This window comes from Pteropus vampyrus, unplaced genomic scaffold, assembly GCF_000151845.1.
Source record: "Pteropus vampyrus isolate Shadow unplaced genomic scaffold, Pvam_2.0 Scaffold488, whole genome shotgun sequence".
NCBI lineage: Eukaryota > Metazoa > Chordata > Mammalia > Chiroptera > Pteropodidae > Pteropus > Pteropus vampyrus.
This window is the reverse complement of record NW_011889269.1, coordinates 76,842-91,459: the sequence shown is the minus strand read 5'-3', so window position 1 is coordinate 91,459 and position 14,618 is coordinate 76,842. Positions and strand designations below refer to the sequence as shown.

The window sequence follows — 14,618 nt, the reverse complement described above, 5'->3', positions numbered from 1 at the left end:
TTTTTTTTAATTTTTGTTGCAAGATATTTTCAGTACTTTTAAGGTGACAGAAAATAAAATGAAATAGAATGTACACCCCACACATAATTTTGCTATTTTTTTAAGTAGTATTTCATGCTCTCTAATGTTTCTAACAGTTTAAAATTTCTGTAGCACATATTTCTTCAACCCATGAGTTCCTTTTAATATATAAAAAATAAGAATGTAAGTGAATTGTTCAATGAAAGGAAGTTCAGTCTTTTACTAGGTTATTTTTACTAGCCTACTTCCAAAGAATCTCTGGAAATGTCCAGGTAATGTTTATATGGTACATAAATCCATTTTGATTACCACTCAGGTCACCACATGCCATCTGAAGACCCCTTTCCCTGAGGATGCTGCTACTTTCCTACACGGGTTCACACCAAACACTAGCATAGATCCTTTCCACTACTCTCCACAGAATTTACTTGAAGACTGAAACTGTGAAATGTAAATGCAGCGCAGCTTAAAGGTGATTACCGTTGAGAGCTGCTTTAAATTGGAGAACTCAATTCCCACCACAGCGTTCCACTTACTAGGTACCCACCTTCTCAGGTGCCAGATTGCCCTGGTCTGCTTATCTCTTCCTTGAATATTCATCACCCTTGGAATCCAGGCTCTTGAAACCTGAAATTTAGTATTCCATTCTTTGTTCCTAAGACATGACATAAATGTGTGGCATAAAGGAAGGTAAGCCCAATTGGCACATCTATTAAAGGAATAGTCTGCTTTGGAAAGAACCATTTTGTAGCATGGGTAATTGACACTCTTATAACTTCTTCAATATGTGGCCTTTCCAATGTGCATTGTCTTTGGCTGCTACTCAAAAACTAATCACTCTACAAAGGCTTTTGACTTACGTTGGCCTTCTAACTCTAGAGGTTAGTGGCCAATAATTCTAGGAGTTGACAAAGAAACTGAAACGCTCTCTGTGAAAGCAACCTATGAAGGGGAACAGAATATGCCACCCCAAAATATGCCTCTTTGCCATAAAGATTATTTTGAGTTGATCATTTTCAGGAACTGCGGAATAGGGTAAGTTCTAAAAACAGAGTGGACTTTATCCTTTTATAAGGGAAATTTATATTATAAAAGGGGCCTGTACCAGGAAGAAGGCTATTACCAGAGATCACTTTTTTTCATCTGAGAGACTTATCTATATGGCAAGGCAACTTTTGTTTACCATACATTTACTCTTCTCACCTACCTATGAATTGTCTTCCTGCTCTTTGAAGCCCCAGACTCTTACCCTATTCCTTAGCTCAGGATAGTATATAAGGCTCAATCCTCTGGCCACTTTTTGAGTCTCATATCTTTCTGGGGTTTCCATATAGAATTAAAATATTTTTCTCCTATTAATTTGTCTTTTTATTACAGAGGGATTCTCAGCCAAAAACTTAGAAGGATAAAGGAAAAAATATTTTTCTTACCCTGCACCTAAGGCCAAGATAGTTCTCCTTGGAATACTGGCAAAAGCAGCTAGATCTCTCTAGCCTAGCAATGGTGTGAAAGGGATCTCAAACACTCATATACTCATTAGAATGCAGCAGAAAATGGTTTTATTGCTGTGAACACAGTGCAACAAAGCTTGGCAGAAGTTCCGAGATTAAAAATATGGAGGTCTGAACCCTTCTTTGTCCTCTTCCCTATTGTCTTTCTTTGAAACACATAGAGCTCCAAAGCAGAAAAGAATCTTTTTGTTCCAACTCTGGTCTGGGGTATCCTTGGCACTCTAATTCTCCAAATACCATCCTTTCTTCTATGGGAACCAGGGAAATCAACGAAAGAAAAGTACAGGCAGAAGAGCTCATAAGAGAACCTGTACCAAGTGAGAGGAAAAGTGATGGAAACTTTAAATAACCTTATCTAAGTGTACAGGAACCAACTGATAGGGAGGGTCACCCTTTTGAGGGGGGTCACAGGCAATAATGAAGAACTTGGTCTGGTTAGCCTCTTTGTAGCGGCAGGCAGGATACGTCCCTCCAGTGAGATTGCAGTTGGTCATATACACACGCTTTGTACTCTGGTGGCAATTCTTCCGACGATTCTTGCAGAAGATGTTAGGTGACATACAGGCAATAGCCACGTTCTGGAAGGAGTCGTGCAGAAAGGTGTTTTGAGGCTTACAGACCTGAGTATAAGTATTGACACCACTCATTGCCGTGTCGCATTGAAGATAGAGTGGCTGTATATGCTGAATTTTAAACCAGCGAGCCTTGGTGAGATTCCTAGGCAAAGCATAAAGTGGACACATTGGTCCCCATAGTCCCAGCAGCAATAGGAGAAGAAATAAACGTTCCAGGAGATCAAGCATCATCTTTTCTGTGTAGGAAGAGGGAAGATAATGGTAGTAATAGAAGCAATAAGAGAAAAATTATTATCTATAACTGTTTAGTTTTTTTTATTGTGCCTTTTAAAATTTCATGGCTCTTTTTTTCTATCTTCTTTCTCACTCAAGTCTCACAATTCTGTGATGAACCTGAAGCCCAGTGAGGACAAATATGAAGTAAGAATAATTAATGTAGAGAGGAGATAAGAGAATTAAAAATGTTAATCGAGCCACAATCAGAGACTGCAATATGCTGGTCAGCCCTTCAGCCAGGCCAGGAGGACACCTTCAGAAAGAAGGAATATTTCTACTGGGATTGCTAACAATCTATTCCCCACACCAGTGAAGGGAAAACAGGAACCAAGAGTCATTCCCTATGGCTAAAACCATGGGGAACCTATGGATTAAAGGCTGGGAGCTGCCAGCAGTACTTTCACTTTACATATTCTTACCTTTTCTGGCTACATATTCTTCTCTTCCTCACTGTAGGTCCATATCAAAGGAAATGGGAACTAAAGAATGACATATGAATTGAATTCTCTGAACACTCAGGGTCCCTCTCAGTGCCTTTACTCTGTCTGTGGAGGATTACCCCTTTTCTAACAAACTTTCCTTTTGACTCTAACTTTGGTGTGTTTGTGTGTTGAATTCTTTCCACACTCTCTGCCAAAGGACTCTCTTCTCTTGGTTCAGGGCTTGGTTTCCCCACTACTCGGGGAAATTTGCCCTGTCCTGCATCAAGAAGACTTTTCCTGTGATTGGCAGATTCCAACCTTCTCTTTATTCTGTACTTGTGTGTTTGATGGCTCCCATGTCAGAAATCTTTGTTTCTTCCCTCTTACCTTCTGAAATATCTATTCTCCATTGATTTGACCTGGACTTCCCAGCCATCTTCACTGTTCTAGTCTCCCCAGCCCTGATTCGTCTCTTACCAGGTCTCCACACTGGTGCTCCGCTGAGAACAGAGGCAGTAGTTAGTTATAGGCTGAGACTTTTGTGGGCTGTTACTCTTCTAGGCAAGCCAGAGCTGTCTGCTTGCTGCAAAGGAAGAATTCTGAGACCTGAAGAAAGAAAAATGTAGGGCTTGCAAGATGATCCTCTTGTGCACAGTGTGAATGAGATGCTTAGACCTTCAAACTTGCAGTTTAAAATAGTATCGATATCACTGTAGAAACAGGAAGAGTAAGCTTACATAAAGAGTGTGACTCAAAACTCACAGTTTTGAGGAACTGATCACTTCCTGATATGGGTTGGACACTTCCTTCCTGAGCTGAAGCATCAGTTTTCTGAAGCTCTATTGATGCAAGACAGGGAGAATGCCCTGGAGTGGGGACTTAAGTTCTGCACCAAGAGAAGGAGAGTTCTTGACTGCGCAAAGGAAAGAATTCAAGCGCCCGCCAGAGTTAGAGTCAAAATGAAAGTTTATTAGAGAAGGAACAGACAGAGACGTGGTCTCCTCTCAAAGACAGAATGAGGGAGATGGAACGGGACTGAGAGGGACAATGAGAGGCTCCAATTATCTATAGTACAAAAATGATGTCTGTTTATAGCCAAGTTGCAGGATACAAGGTTAATATACCCAAATCAACTGCTTTCTTATATACCAGCAATGAACAATTGGAATTTGAAATTTAAAACACACATACACAAACATTTAGGTTAGCACCAAAATATATACAAAATCCATATGAGGAAAGCTATCAAACTCTGATGAAATAAACCAGAGGATCTAAATAAATAGAGAGATATTCTATGTTCATGCTGAAAGAAACCAGAATGTGTCACTCCAAAATATGGGTCTTTGACATAAAAATTATTTTGCACCGAAGGCAATTAAGAATCAGTAAATGCAGAAAAAGCTCCTCCTTTTTAGCCTCTAAGCAGGAAATAAATTCTCCTTTTACCAAAGACAGACTCTTAACAGCCCAGAGAGGGCTCCAGAGTAGTCTGCAAACAAACCTTGTTAAACTAACACTTATCTTCCTAGTTACTTTTTTAAAAAACCATTTACTACCAGTAGACCAAATTCCTGTCTTGTCAGTTCTTCACAAATTTGTTTCTTTGTCTAAAAGATATTGTTGCGATCCCAAAGCCAATGTGCTCAGCACATAAAATATTTAATATTGAATAGATCAGAGTTTGGAACAGGGAAAGGTTTTATTTATCAAAATGGCACCATATTAGAAGATTGGAGACTTCTAGTTTTTTCAAATCCATCTTAAGAAAGTACAGAGTTCAACCATCTATCCCAAGAAAAAGGAGTAGGTGTAGGGGAAGAGGTAGATGAGATATCTAGACAATCAGGTACCCACAGGGTTCCAAGGAGGAGCAGCAAAATCTTCTGTTCTTAGTAAGTTTTTAACTCCTGCTGATCTAAGCTGGTCCTGAGATTTCTGTAAATCTTTGATGAACAGTTACAGCTTTGTATATCTTTTCCCACCTATTCAAGAGACTTTTTTTACCTCTAGCCAATTAGCATGTCTACAATAGAAACTGTTTGCCTGAAGGCCCGGGGAGATATGCAGGCTTGAATTTACAGTAAGCATCAGATGGAAGAGAAGCAGAAACACTGCATCTGGTTACAGTATAAAAGCTTCCTGCTCAGTTCTTTGCGTCTGAATTCTCTCCTGAAGACTCTCATGTACATGTAAAAATTTAATAGAATTTGTATGTTTTTTCTCTATTGATCTTGTCAGTTTAATTTTTAGAACCAGCTAGGGACCCAAAGAGGGTCAAAGAAAACTTTTTCCTCCTCTACAATGCATAGGAAAAATCTAGGTTCAGTACCATAATCTTTTAGCACAAATGATGCCATTTGGGGCCTAATTTTTTTTTCTTTAACAATATCAAACCTAGATTTAATACCTGATCTAAACGCAGTGTCAACCTCTCCCAGAAACATAATCTTAATCAACCATTATGAAATTTTCTGGTCAAGCACCAGTAAGGTAGGTAATCTTTTGAGTAGGCCCTCTCCTAGAAAAATGAGGCAAACTACATAATAAAAAAAACTTCCCTTTCTGATTCTCCAAAGAAAAGCTGTTCTGGCCCCAAAGTAATTCTTTCTTTTCTTTCATTAATAGCTTCCTTGCCCACCCTGCTTTCTATAAAACCTTTAATTTTATATAACACCTCAGAGAGCCATTCTAGTTGCTATATGGGATGCTGCCTGATTGATGAATTGCTTAATAAAGCCAATTAGATGTTCAAATTTACTTGGTTGAATTTTGTTTTCTAACTGATAGGAGAGATCACCATGGACTAGAGCCTATAGGCTTCTCAATGGCTGCGGACTAAACTGGAATATAAATATAGGAAAGACAGTCACAAAGTAGCAACAGGTGGCTGGAATGTGTATGGTATATTCCGGTGAGACTGCATAGTGACTTGGCCCCAGGGTAGAAGGAATGCCAAATAAGCTGACCACAAGAATGCCATCACCCCATCACCCCCTATGCAAAAATGCAGAAGTAGTTGATTATTGCCTCCCTTCTAAGCACTTACTCCATTACAGATGTGGAAACCACTGTTTCTCATTCCGGTAAAGAAAATCCACCATTACTAGGAGCATGCTTTGTCCCCGGGTTATAAAAGCAGCCAAGCAGAGACAGCCCCCAGGTCAGTCACAAAGGAGAGGAAGATTCTCCTTTGTGTTCCCTCCCTTGTGCTGGAGCATAAATTTAAAATTTAAAATTTTAAAAATTTAATCCTTACACTACTACTTGAGATTCAGACCCCGAGGACAGTGTAGGGGAGGGGAAAAAATCTTTTCCTTTTATCCTTCTAGGTGCTTAACAAGGGCCTCTGTAACAAAAGGCAGATTAACAAGGGAAAAACAAACCGAAGTTGTTAGTATGAATATCATATTAATATGGGAGAAACTCAGGGATGAGTAACTCAAAGAGGTGGCTAGAACTTGGACTTACACACCATTTATAGCTGAAACAAAAGAAGAAGCAGATAGGGGAGGCAAGTTATAGAAAAATGACTAGAAAAAGCATAGTATATTAGTGTAAGTTTTGTTATGCAGATGTAATACTTTGCCTTCTCCATTAATAAGAGCTTCTTGTGACTTAGAGCCTTTCTAGTACAAAGAGGGATACAACCTTACAAATTGACATTTCCTTTGTAACTGTAAATTTGCCCTACAAAAGTGTCGACATAAGAAACATCCCAAACTGTAGGAAGTTTTTGAGTTTATTTGAGCCAAACTGATGACATATGCTAGGGAGCAAGATCTCAGATGCTCTGGAGAATAACGGTTTTGCAGCTTTTATGCATTTGAAATTAAGAAGGGAAAGTAAGGAAGCTTATACAGATATGGGAGAAAACAAGGTGAGGAATGGATTACATAGTTGTTAACAAGATTATGTGCTCTCTTGAGGGTGGTTAAGGCTTTTTTCAAAGGTGTGTTAACCAAGATATATGAAACAATGTAAAGGGCTTGCTTAAGGGAAAGATAAACCTTTTATCACTCACCCTGACCTACCCAGTTAGGAATTTATGATCAGATCATCCTGTGAAGTTACTTTCCATGGAACCTCTTTTTTTCATCCACGAAAGGATAATATCTATTCTGCTTTCAGAGCTTCTCTTTTGTCTGTCATCCTTATGCCAAAGAGGCGTACTTTAGAGTGATATATTCTGGTCTCCTACAAGAGAGTCCAGTTAGCTTAGCTTGGCTCTCATGACCATCACGTGGCTCAGCAGAGGAGCTTGGGTACCTTGATGGACAGCCTCACCAATGCTTCGCACAGAAAGAGAAAAAATGGTTCCCTAAGGGAAGTGAATATACAGCCATCTGCATGGGGGAAGTGGATATGAGAAAGCCCAAGCAACGACAGAAAGTTATTTATACTAAATGCATTTAAATATATTTTCTTCCTATACTGTTTTTTGTTTTGTTTTGTTTTTTTACAATTTTTCCCCCTCTTTGATCCCTGCTGCACACACACACCCCCCACCCCCTACTTCCACCCGTGACCTAAGGATGTTGCCGTTTCTCCTTAAGAACTGGATCCCTTGTGCTGGCTGGAAAATTACTGTTTGGCTATCGCCCATGGGAACATATGCTCTAACAATAAGCTTTCCGCTTCTGTACTCCCCGCTTGCACAACCGACCTGTGGGTTGACAGTTAGTAAGAAGAAGAAAAATAGGCTTGTGTGTTCAAACAGGATGAAGAATAGGGGTTTAGGGCTTAAAAACCCTGTACCTCTACATTTCAGGGCTGCTTAATTTGAGGTCTACGTACCCCTGGCAGACCCAGCTGGCTGAATAAAGAGTGTGTTTCCTATAACTCACTGATTTCTGGTGGTCCGTGTGTCTATCAGGGGCTGATGGCTACAACATCTGAAGGCGGGGCATCTCCTCCTACACAGTGGCGGCATGCACCTGAGGCCTGGGGCACCCGGGGTATGGTCCGTGGCTCCAAATGGGGCGCGAACCCAGGATCTTCTGCGTGTACAGCAGACATGCTAACCACTACACTATGCAGCCACCCCCATTCTTGTACTGTTTTGAATCACCATATTTTAATCCTTTAATAAAAGCAACTTTTAAAGAGTTTTTTAAATGAGTTACGTGTGTCAGAGCCAAGCTCATTGTGTCGACTATGCCAAGTATCAGCGGTATTGCTGATCGAGAAGGGAAAGTTCAATGGTGAGAGGCCCAGCTGGAAGAATGCACAAGAGGCCGACATGAGAATGAAACGGCAGGCAACAACTTTATTGTGCAGAGCACACTTCTGTTGGGAAGTGCAGCTCTATTGGAGGGAGCACAGTATTCTTCCGCTCCCCTTTCTTGTGTTTCCCTTCTGCTCTTCAGGGGACCGCATGCCTCCACACATAGCAGAGTACAATAACGACCTTCAGCCACACATGCATGATACAATAAGCTGAATTATGTTTACGTATTTTAGGTTCAGGTGCTCGACTACACTTATGCTAAATCAGGGGCCCTATCCCTAGCCGCGGGCCTGGATCACAGCCAGACCTTGGGCCAGTCGGGCCTGGAAAACTTATATAGGAGACCAGAATAGACCACCCTAAAATATGAATATTTGATCCCAAAATATGTTACTACATTTCGAAGCAGCATTTATCAAGTGAGAAAAACAATTGGCATTATTCATATATAAATTGATTACTGATGAAGAACAACTGGTTTAACACTAACCTCTTATGAGTTTGATGGGTATAGGTCATCATCTCCCAGGTACACTGAAAAATTGCAAAGTTGAGGAGCTGCCCTTGGAACATGATGAACAAGCGAGGCTCATTGGCTACTCATTGAGGCCTGGATTCTAGGAAGGTGAGCAGTCACCTAATTCAACATGTTGACACTGTGGCCTTTTCACTAATCATTTCAAGGCTGGAGTCATTCAACAATGCAGGGTTCTGAAGAACACAAGGTACTGCACTTTAATGTTTGGTATTTTTCCTCTCCATACCTGCCCTAGGCAAAATTATATGAAGCGAACATTCCTCTTACTGTGGATCTCTCTCCCACACTTAGCAAACAGAATTCTAGTGGACTCTACTTACTTGTGTCTTCAACATTTCCTTCCTCTGTTTCACACACACACAAAAATTTAAATCTTAAGCCCCATTCTTAAGAAGCATTGCATTTTAAAGTCCTCTAACCCCACCCTATTTCTCTGTTAAGTAAAAATGATTATTATCAGATAAACTCAATTGTGCTAATATCTTCTACGTAGCATATTATTTTTCAGGAAACATAATGCCCTAACCCATCTAAAATGCATTAGCCTCCTCAGAGACATTCTTAACAAATGAGTCCAGTAAAGACCTCTATTATTCTATGGCTAATGAAGAAGGTCCTTTATAATTCTGGGAATAGCTTTCATACAGATGACAGCCTACAGTATTTTTATATTAGAAATCTCTATCTTCTGGAGCCAGGGAGAGGAGATGATTGACGGGCACTTGTAACGTTGGTTTTATCAATGTCAAAATTAAAGTACAAAGCCAAAGGATAGGAAAGGAAGAAAAGCAATGTTGAATGAGTACCTGCTTTGAGCCAGAACCATGCTACAAGTTTTATATCCAATCGCCTCTGGCTGCATCACCCAATCTAGGTAGAACTCAGCATGTCAACACCATCAATGCCTAGGTCACAACTATTCCCCAGCTTAGCACATAAACATTTACACTCTCATATTACATATAAACATATTACACACATATAACACACACCTTAAACCTACACACAGCACAAATCACATCCAAGCATAATCTGTATCACACACACCTCTAACAATTATACTAATCACACAACACATAATCTGCACATATAACATTATAAATATCACACACAGTGGAATGATGTAATTTATTCAGGAAACTGAAGATCATTTAGCTTGGGTAGGTATAAGGAGTCAATATCAGGAAAGTCCTCGGGATAGTTAAAAAGAGATGCCATATGAGCTGAATCTTAGAAAAAAAAAAATAGATGTAAATCAGGTAAACAAAGACATAAGGGTATTCCAGGCAGAGAACAAACACAGGCAAATTTATGATATCAAGAATCCATGTGATACATAACTCTAAGCAGCTGGAAAATATTGGCACATAAATGCAAAGTTGGGAGCAGCAAGGGCTATTGATGTAGGCAGGAGCCACCATTTGGGAAGCATCAAACACTCTACTAAAACGTGGGGGTAGGGGTAGACTTTCTAGCTGCTGATACCTTCTAACAATCGGATGTCCTCTATGCTATCAACAAACCCACTCATGCCGCAATGGAATTCAATGTAGCTGTAGCTCCTCTGCTCTTTATAGCTCTTTTTGTTATTTGCCAGGTCACACTTGAGTATTTTGAAGGGATATGGGGCCCATATATATACATTTCTGTAGCGATCTCTCCAGTTCCTGATGCATATATGCTCAATTTGGTGCCATAAGGTATAGATGAAGATGTGATAGTTCTTGTCTTTTGGAGCTTCTCTTTCCCTCATGAGATTATTGCATCTATAGTCACCGAATTCCCAGCTTGTACTCAGGTGGTGCTGTTTCATGAATTCCCTCCAGGAAAGGTTCTGGCTGTCTGCAAGGAGCCCGCATAGGGGAAACAGCAGGACCAAGAGAGGGCCTAAGGTTTTTAGCGAAGATGACATCTCAGTCACCAGAGCCACCTGTGGGTCTACTGGGAGGAGAGAGGAAAGCATTATTGCAACACTGCCCTAAGAGCTTAGCTCCACCTTAAAACTCCTTTGCCTGCTAATACAGACATGTAGGCCCAATATTACTGCTTGGTTCCCAGACTAGATTAGTCTCATTGGACAATAAAACTTATAAGTACTGAAAATGTGCTAAAGCCTGCGTGAGACAAGCACAAAATTGAAAGAAATAGGTGAAGTTTATTTTGAGAATTCCAAACATCTCCTGTCTAACCTCTCTTCCACCCAAACTGAGGCACCAATCACCCTCTAGCTAGCTCTGTTTTACAGTCCAGATTGGTTCTCAGAAGAGCATGTGTTCAAAAGAGAATAGTATTTTAAGCTTTATGTCTATGAAGTAGAAAGGGTTGTCACCCTTTAAGGGAATGTAGAAGGTAAGTAAAGACTTGAGAGATATTTTCCAAGTAGAAAGGCTTTGGTTCCCTGAAATTCCAGGCTGCAATTAAACAACTGACTCTGCAGATGGTGCTTATTTAATCTTGACTTCCTTATAACACTTCCCCAAAGCCTGTGTGAAACATGTTATTACTTCTGACTACCCACTTCCCTTTTCAGAGGTCATTTCCCTAATTATCATCATGATAAATAATCTTCTTTTGTCCTTAAGAATGTTATCATAAAAGGAACTCCAGTTTTGAAATATTATTCTAATCAATTAAGTATCAAGACTGAAACTACCCTCACAGGAACTACGCTGGTCAAAATCAGGGCCTAGAGATGTTTGAAAAGGTTTCGTCTTTAAACCAGCTCTCTGTCCTCAGTTACCACGAGGAGGTCCCTATAGAACCTCTAACCTTGTAACAGAGTGAAATGCTCTCTCTCCCTACTTGACACAGGCTAATAGCTCCTATAGCAAATCTATAGATTTGCTATTTAACTAGAGGAACTCTGCTTGAGGCTTGAGTTATTTTGCGTGAACATCAGCCTTTTGTCAGAAGGGCCCTTCCCTGAGGAGGTTGGAAGTGTGTACAGAATAGTGACTTTATAAAAGATTTACAGGAGCATCAGGGCTGACTCAGATTAGCAGAGGTCAACAAAAAGATTCCGAGATTTCGCAGTCTTCCTAGGTACCTAGCTATCTAAAGCTTTCATCTACCTCTTGCCCCACTTCTCCTCCCTTCCCTGGACATAAAGGACGCCGGACTTTGGGGCGCTCTTAAGATGGATTTGAGGAACTATTGAGAGCTCCCATCTTCTCAATTGGCGCCTTCTCAATCAATAAACCTTTCCTTACTTCAAACTCTGATCTACTGAATAGCATTTTGAAGCATAGGGCACACAGACCTTGAATCAGTAGCAACTTGATTCTTAGGTCTCTCAGCACTGATGTCCTCAAATAGGCCTATTATAATAATAGCTCCTTCGCAGACCTGTGAAAGTTTAATGAGATTTGTGTGAGAGCACTTCTGAGAATGTCGGGCACAGAACAAGGAACAGGCACTTTCTCTTTGGTGGCCCCCTATCCCTGGCTCAAATTGGCCTAATTAGGATTAAAAGACTAGGATTCAAGCTGCTTCAGTGTATTATGCTTAGAAAGGTTGGGGGAAGAAGGGGGGATGTATCAGTGAGATTAATGCTGAGTTGAATTCAGGTCTTTGCTTCTTATAAGTTGGATTACTTTCCATTCTTAAGTCTACCTTCTAGAAATGCAATCATGCCTCTTCTAGTGTTTCTGGGCCTTTTCTCGCAAGCATCCTTAGCACCAACCCTTCTAACTCTAACTCACCTTATTCAGATCCAATACTCACGTCACTTGTAATAGTAGGGATCAGTACCTTGATCTAAAGAGTAGAGGTTCTGTGTCCTTCCTCTGTTTGCAGCACCAAGAAGTCTTGCAGCAGTGAATAAAGGAATAGGTGTGGGAGGTACAGATGGTGGTGAGGGGAGGTACACATGGTGGTGAGGGAGAGGGGACAGCCTTAGTATGTGAACCTGTTTCTTTATCTTCTCATCTAGAACAGTTGGGTTCACTCTGAGAATAGCCTGAAGCCAAGGTGTCAGACATCAAAGACTGACTTCTGGGAACAAAGAAATCATAAGGCCCTGGGGACAGATGTTAGAGAACAAAATTCAAACAAGTAAGTTTGAAGATCTAAGTGGCTTTATTAAGTAATTCATGAATATGGTAGCATCCCATCTAGCCACTAGAAGGGTGCTCAGAAGAGCTGAACAAAATGGAAGATTTTTATAGGCAGAAATAGGGTGGGACTAAGAAGTTAAAAGAGTGGATTATTTCAAGCAAAAACAACTTCTCTTAGGGAAAGGCAGGGGATCTTACTAGGCAGATTACCTCAGATCAGGAAATTCCAGACTGATTGGTTTAAAATTCCACTTGTGGGAGAAGCTAAAAATTTTATTTATGATTTCTCATACTTGCGATTTTTTTGACTTTCAGGTGGTGTGAAAGCCATGTGCAATCAGTAGAAACTGGCTGGGCTAAGCTATGGTGTTCAGTAGTGTTAAAAAAAGAAACAACAGTACAAAATGGAGTCACTTTTGGTGACTATATTAGCTTGATTGTCGTAATTATTTCATAATGCATATATATATATATATTAAATAATGTTGTACATCTTAAATACAAACAATATATATCTGCTGTAATTCAAGTATTTTCAATTTAATCCTTTCATGCACATGTGCACACACACATTCACAAACATACCTTCCTTCTTTAGCTGCTAGTGTCTTCATACATCTCTGTTCCCAATTTGTTTCTAAACATTCAAAGGGAGAAGGGAGGGGTGTGAGTACTGCCTTTGAGAGAAATCATTCCCTTTAGAGTAAATTTAGAGACAGTTTCTGTGATGTGGTCATCCATCTAATAGGCTTTAGTCTTGGCCCAGTTTATGAGGATGTTAAGGTATATGCATGTTATAAACTAGAGAAGAATGAAAAGAGGACAGAAGAAAATAAATAATCCCCCATGCAAGAACCATAGCACAGTCTTCACAGATACCTGCAGTTTGAGTTCTTTATTATAAGGAAAACATGAACAATCTTTCAGTCAGGAAGAGTGAGTGAGTCTTAATGATCCAGTACATTGTTAATACTCTGGCTTCCTATGGTGATTCGAAAGTTTGGGAAGAGTAAAAGAGAATTCTTTGTATCATTTCTTGATCTTAGAAGATCCAAACATAACACACTTGCCAAATTATACAGATAGAGCTCCCATTTTGCCAGTATATATTTCCAAGTTTTTAATGCTTCCCCCAACAGCTGACCTTTGGGAATAACAAAAAGCAGATCCTTTTAAAACACTCCTTGTGATGAAATAGAAAAAGCCTTGAATTAATAGCCAGTTAAAGTGGATTTTTGTCTCAGCTTCTCCACTAACTTCATGGTCTTCAGCAAATCCCTTAACTTTGGGCTCCTATGTATAACAACATCAGTATCACAAGGGTGCTGTAGTAGTAAAATGAAATAACTGAGATGAAAGAATTTTGAAATGCTTGAAATGCTATATATATATATATGCATATATATACGCACACACACATATATATATATAATGCTATATATATGTAAAATGACTAAATTGCAGAGGTGAGAATCTGAGGGAAGTAAGCTGACCAGTAATATAAAAGGAAGCAGAAGAATTTACAGAAAAGTTTATTACAGAAAATGAAATGGGTTATATAGAGGAGAAAAAAAATAAGCAGAGGAGACAACCTGGTACTGCTCAAATGCATTCATTACTCATTGTTATTCAAGCAGTAAGTTAAAGGCCGACCATGGGGCCATAACCCTTGCAGGGTGGCATCTATCTGGCAAAGTGCATAGGCAGCGCCGGATTACCGTCACGGGCAATGACAACCTGTCTAGTACCAGTCATGGCCCGATATCTGCACTTGGGGGCCTTGGAACCTGCTATCAGCCTGCAGTCTGTGGCATTCACTACACTCCACTCTCATGGCAGTTCATCTCACCAGTCCTGCACTGGATATTGGTGGTGCTGCAGATATTAATAATTTTCCAGATGTCCTCATGGATGAAGGTGTTGAAGTACTTGCAATAACGCGAAGTCATCTTCCGTCTTTGCATCAACAAGTTGCAGTAGCTTTCATTGC

At 40.0% G+C, this 14,618-nt stretch overlaps 2 protein-coding genes across 4 annotated transcripts; both read right to left on the bottom strand.

Annotated features, from left to right (window-relative positions):
* Positions 1-1,574: 1,574 nt before the first annotated feature.
* Positions 1,575-6,343, bottom strand: RNASE6 (ribonuclease A family member k6). 3 transcript variants are annotated; one of them, XM_011382719.2, is made up of 3 exons: positions 4,663-5,622; positions 3,283-3,411; positions 1,575-2,343 (listed from the first exon to the last, which is right to left on the bottom strand). In XM_011382719.2, the coding sequence occupies exon 3, from the start codon at positions 2,336-2,338 to the stop codon at positions 1,874-1,876; it is 465 nt and encodes a 154-aa protein (XP_011381021.1). In that variant the 5' UTR covers positions 2,339-2,343; positions 3,283-3,411; positions 4,663-5,622; the 3' UTR covers positions 1,575-1,873. The 3 variants fall into 3 exon arrangements, with proteins under 3 accessions (XP_011381021.1, XP_023380476.1, XP_011381022.1); XM_023524708.1 differs by lacking the exons at positions 3,283-3,411; positions 4,663-5,622 and adding an exon at positions 5,855-6,343; XM_011382720.2 differs by lacking the exon at positions 4,663-5,622 and having other exon boundaries at positions 1,575-2,338; positions 3,283-3,498.
* A 3,701-nt stretch (positions 6,344-10,044) lies between these two features.
* EDDM3B (epididymal protein 3B) lies at positions 10,045-10,485 on the bottom strand. The gene has a single exon (XM_011382718.1). The coding sequence runs from the start codon at positions 10,483-10,485 to the stop codon at positions 10,045-10,047; it is 441 nt and encodes a 146-aa protein (XP_011381020.1).
* Positions 10,486-14,618: the final 4,133 nt, after the last annotated feature.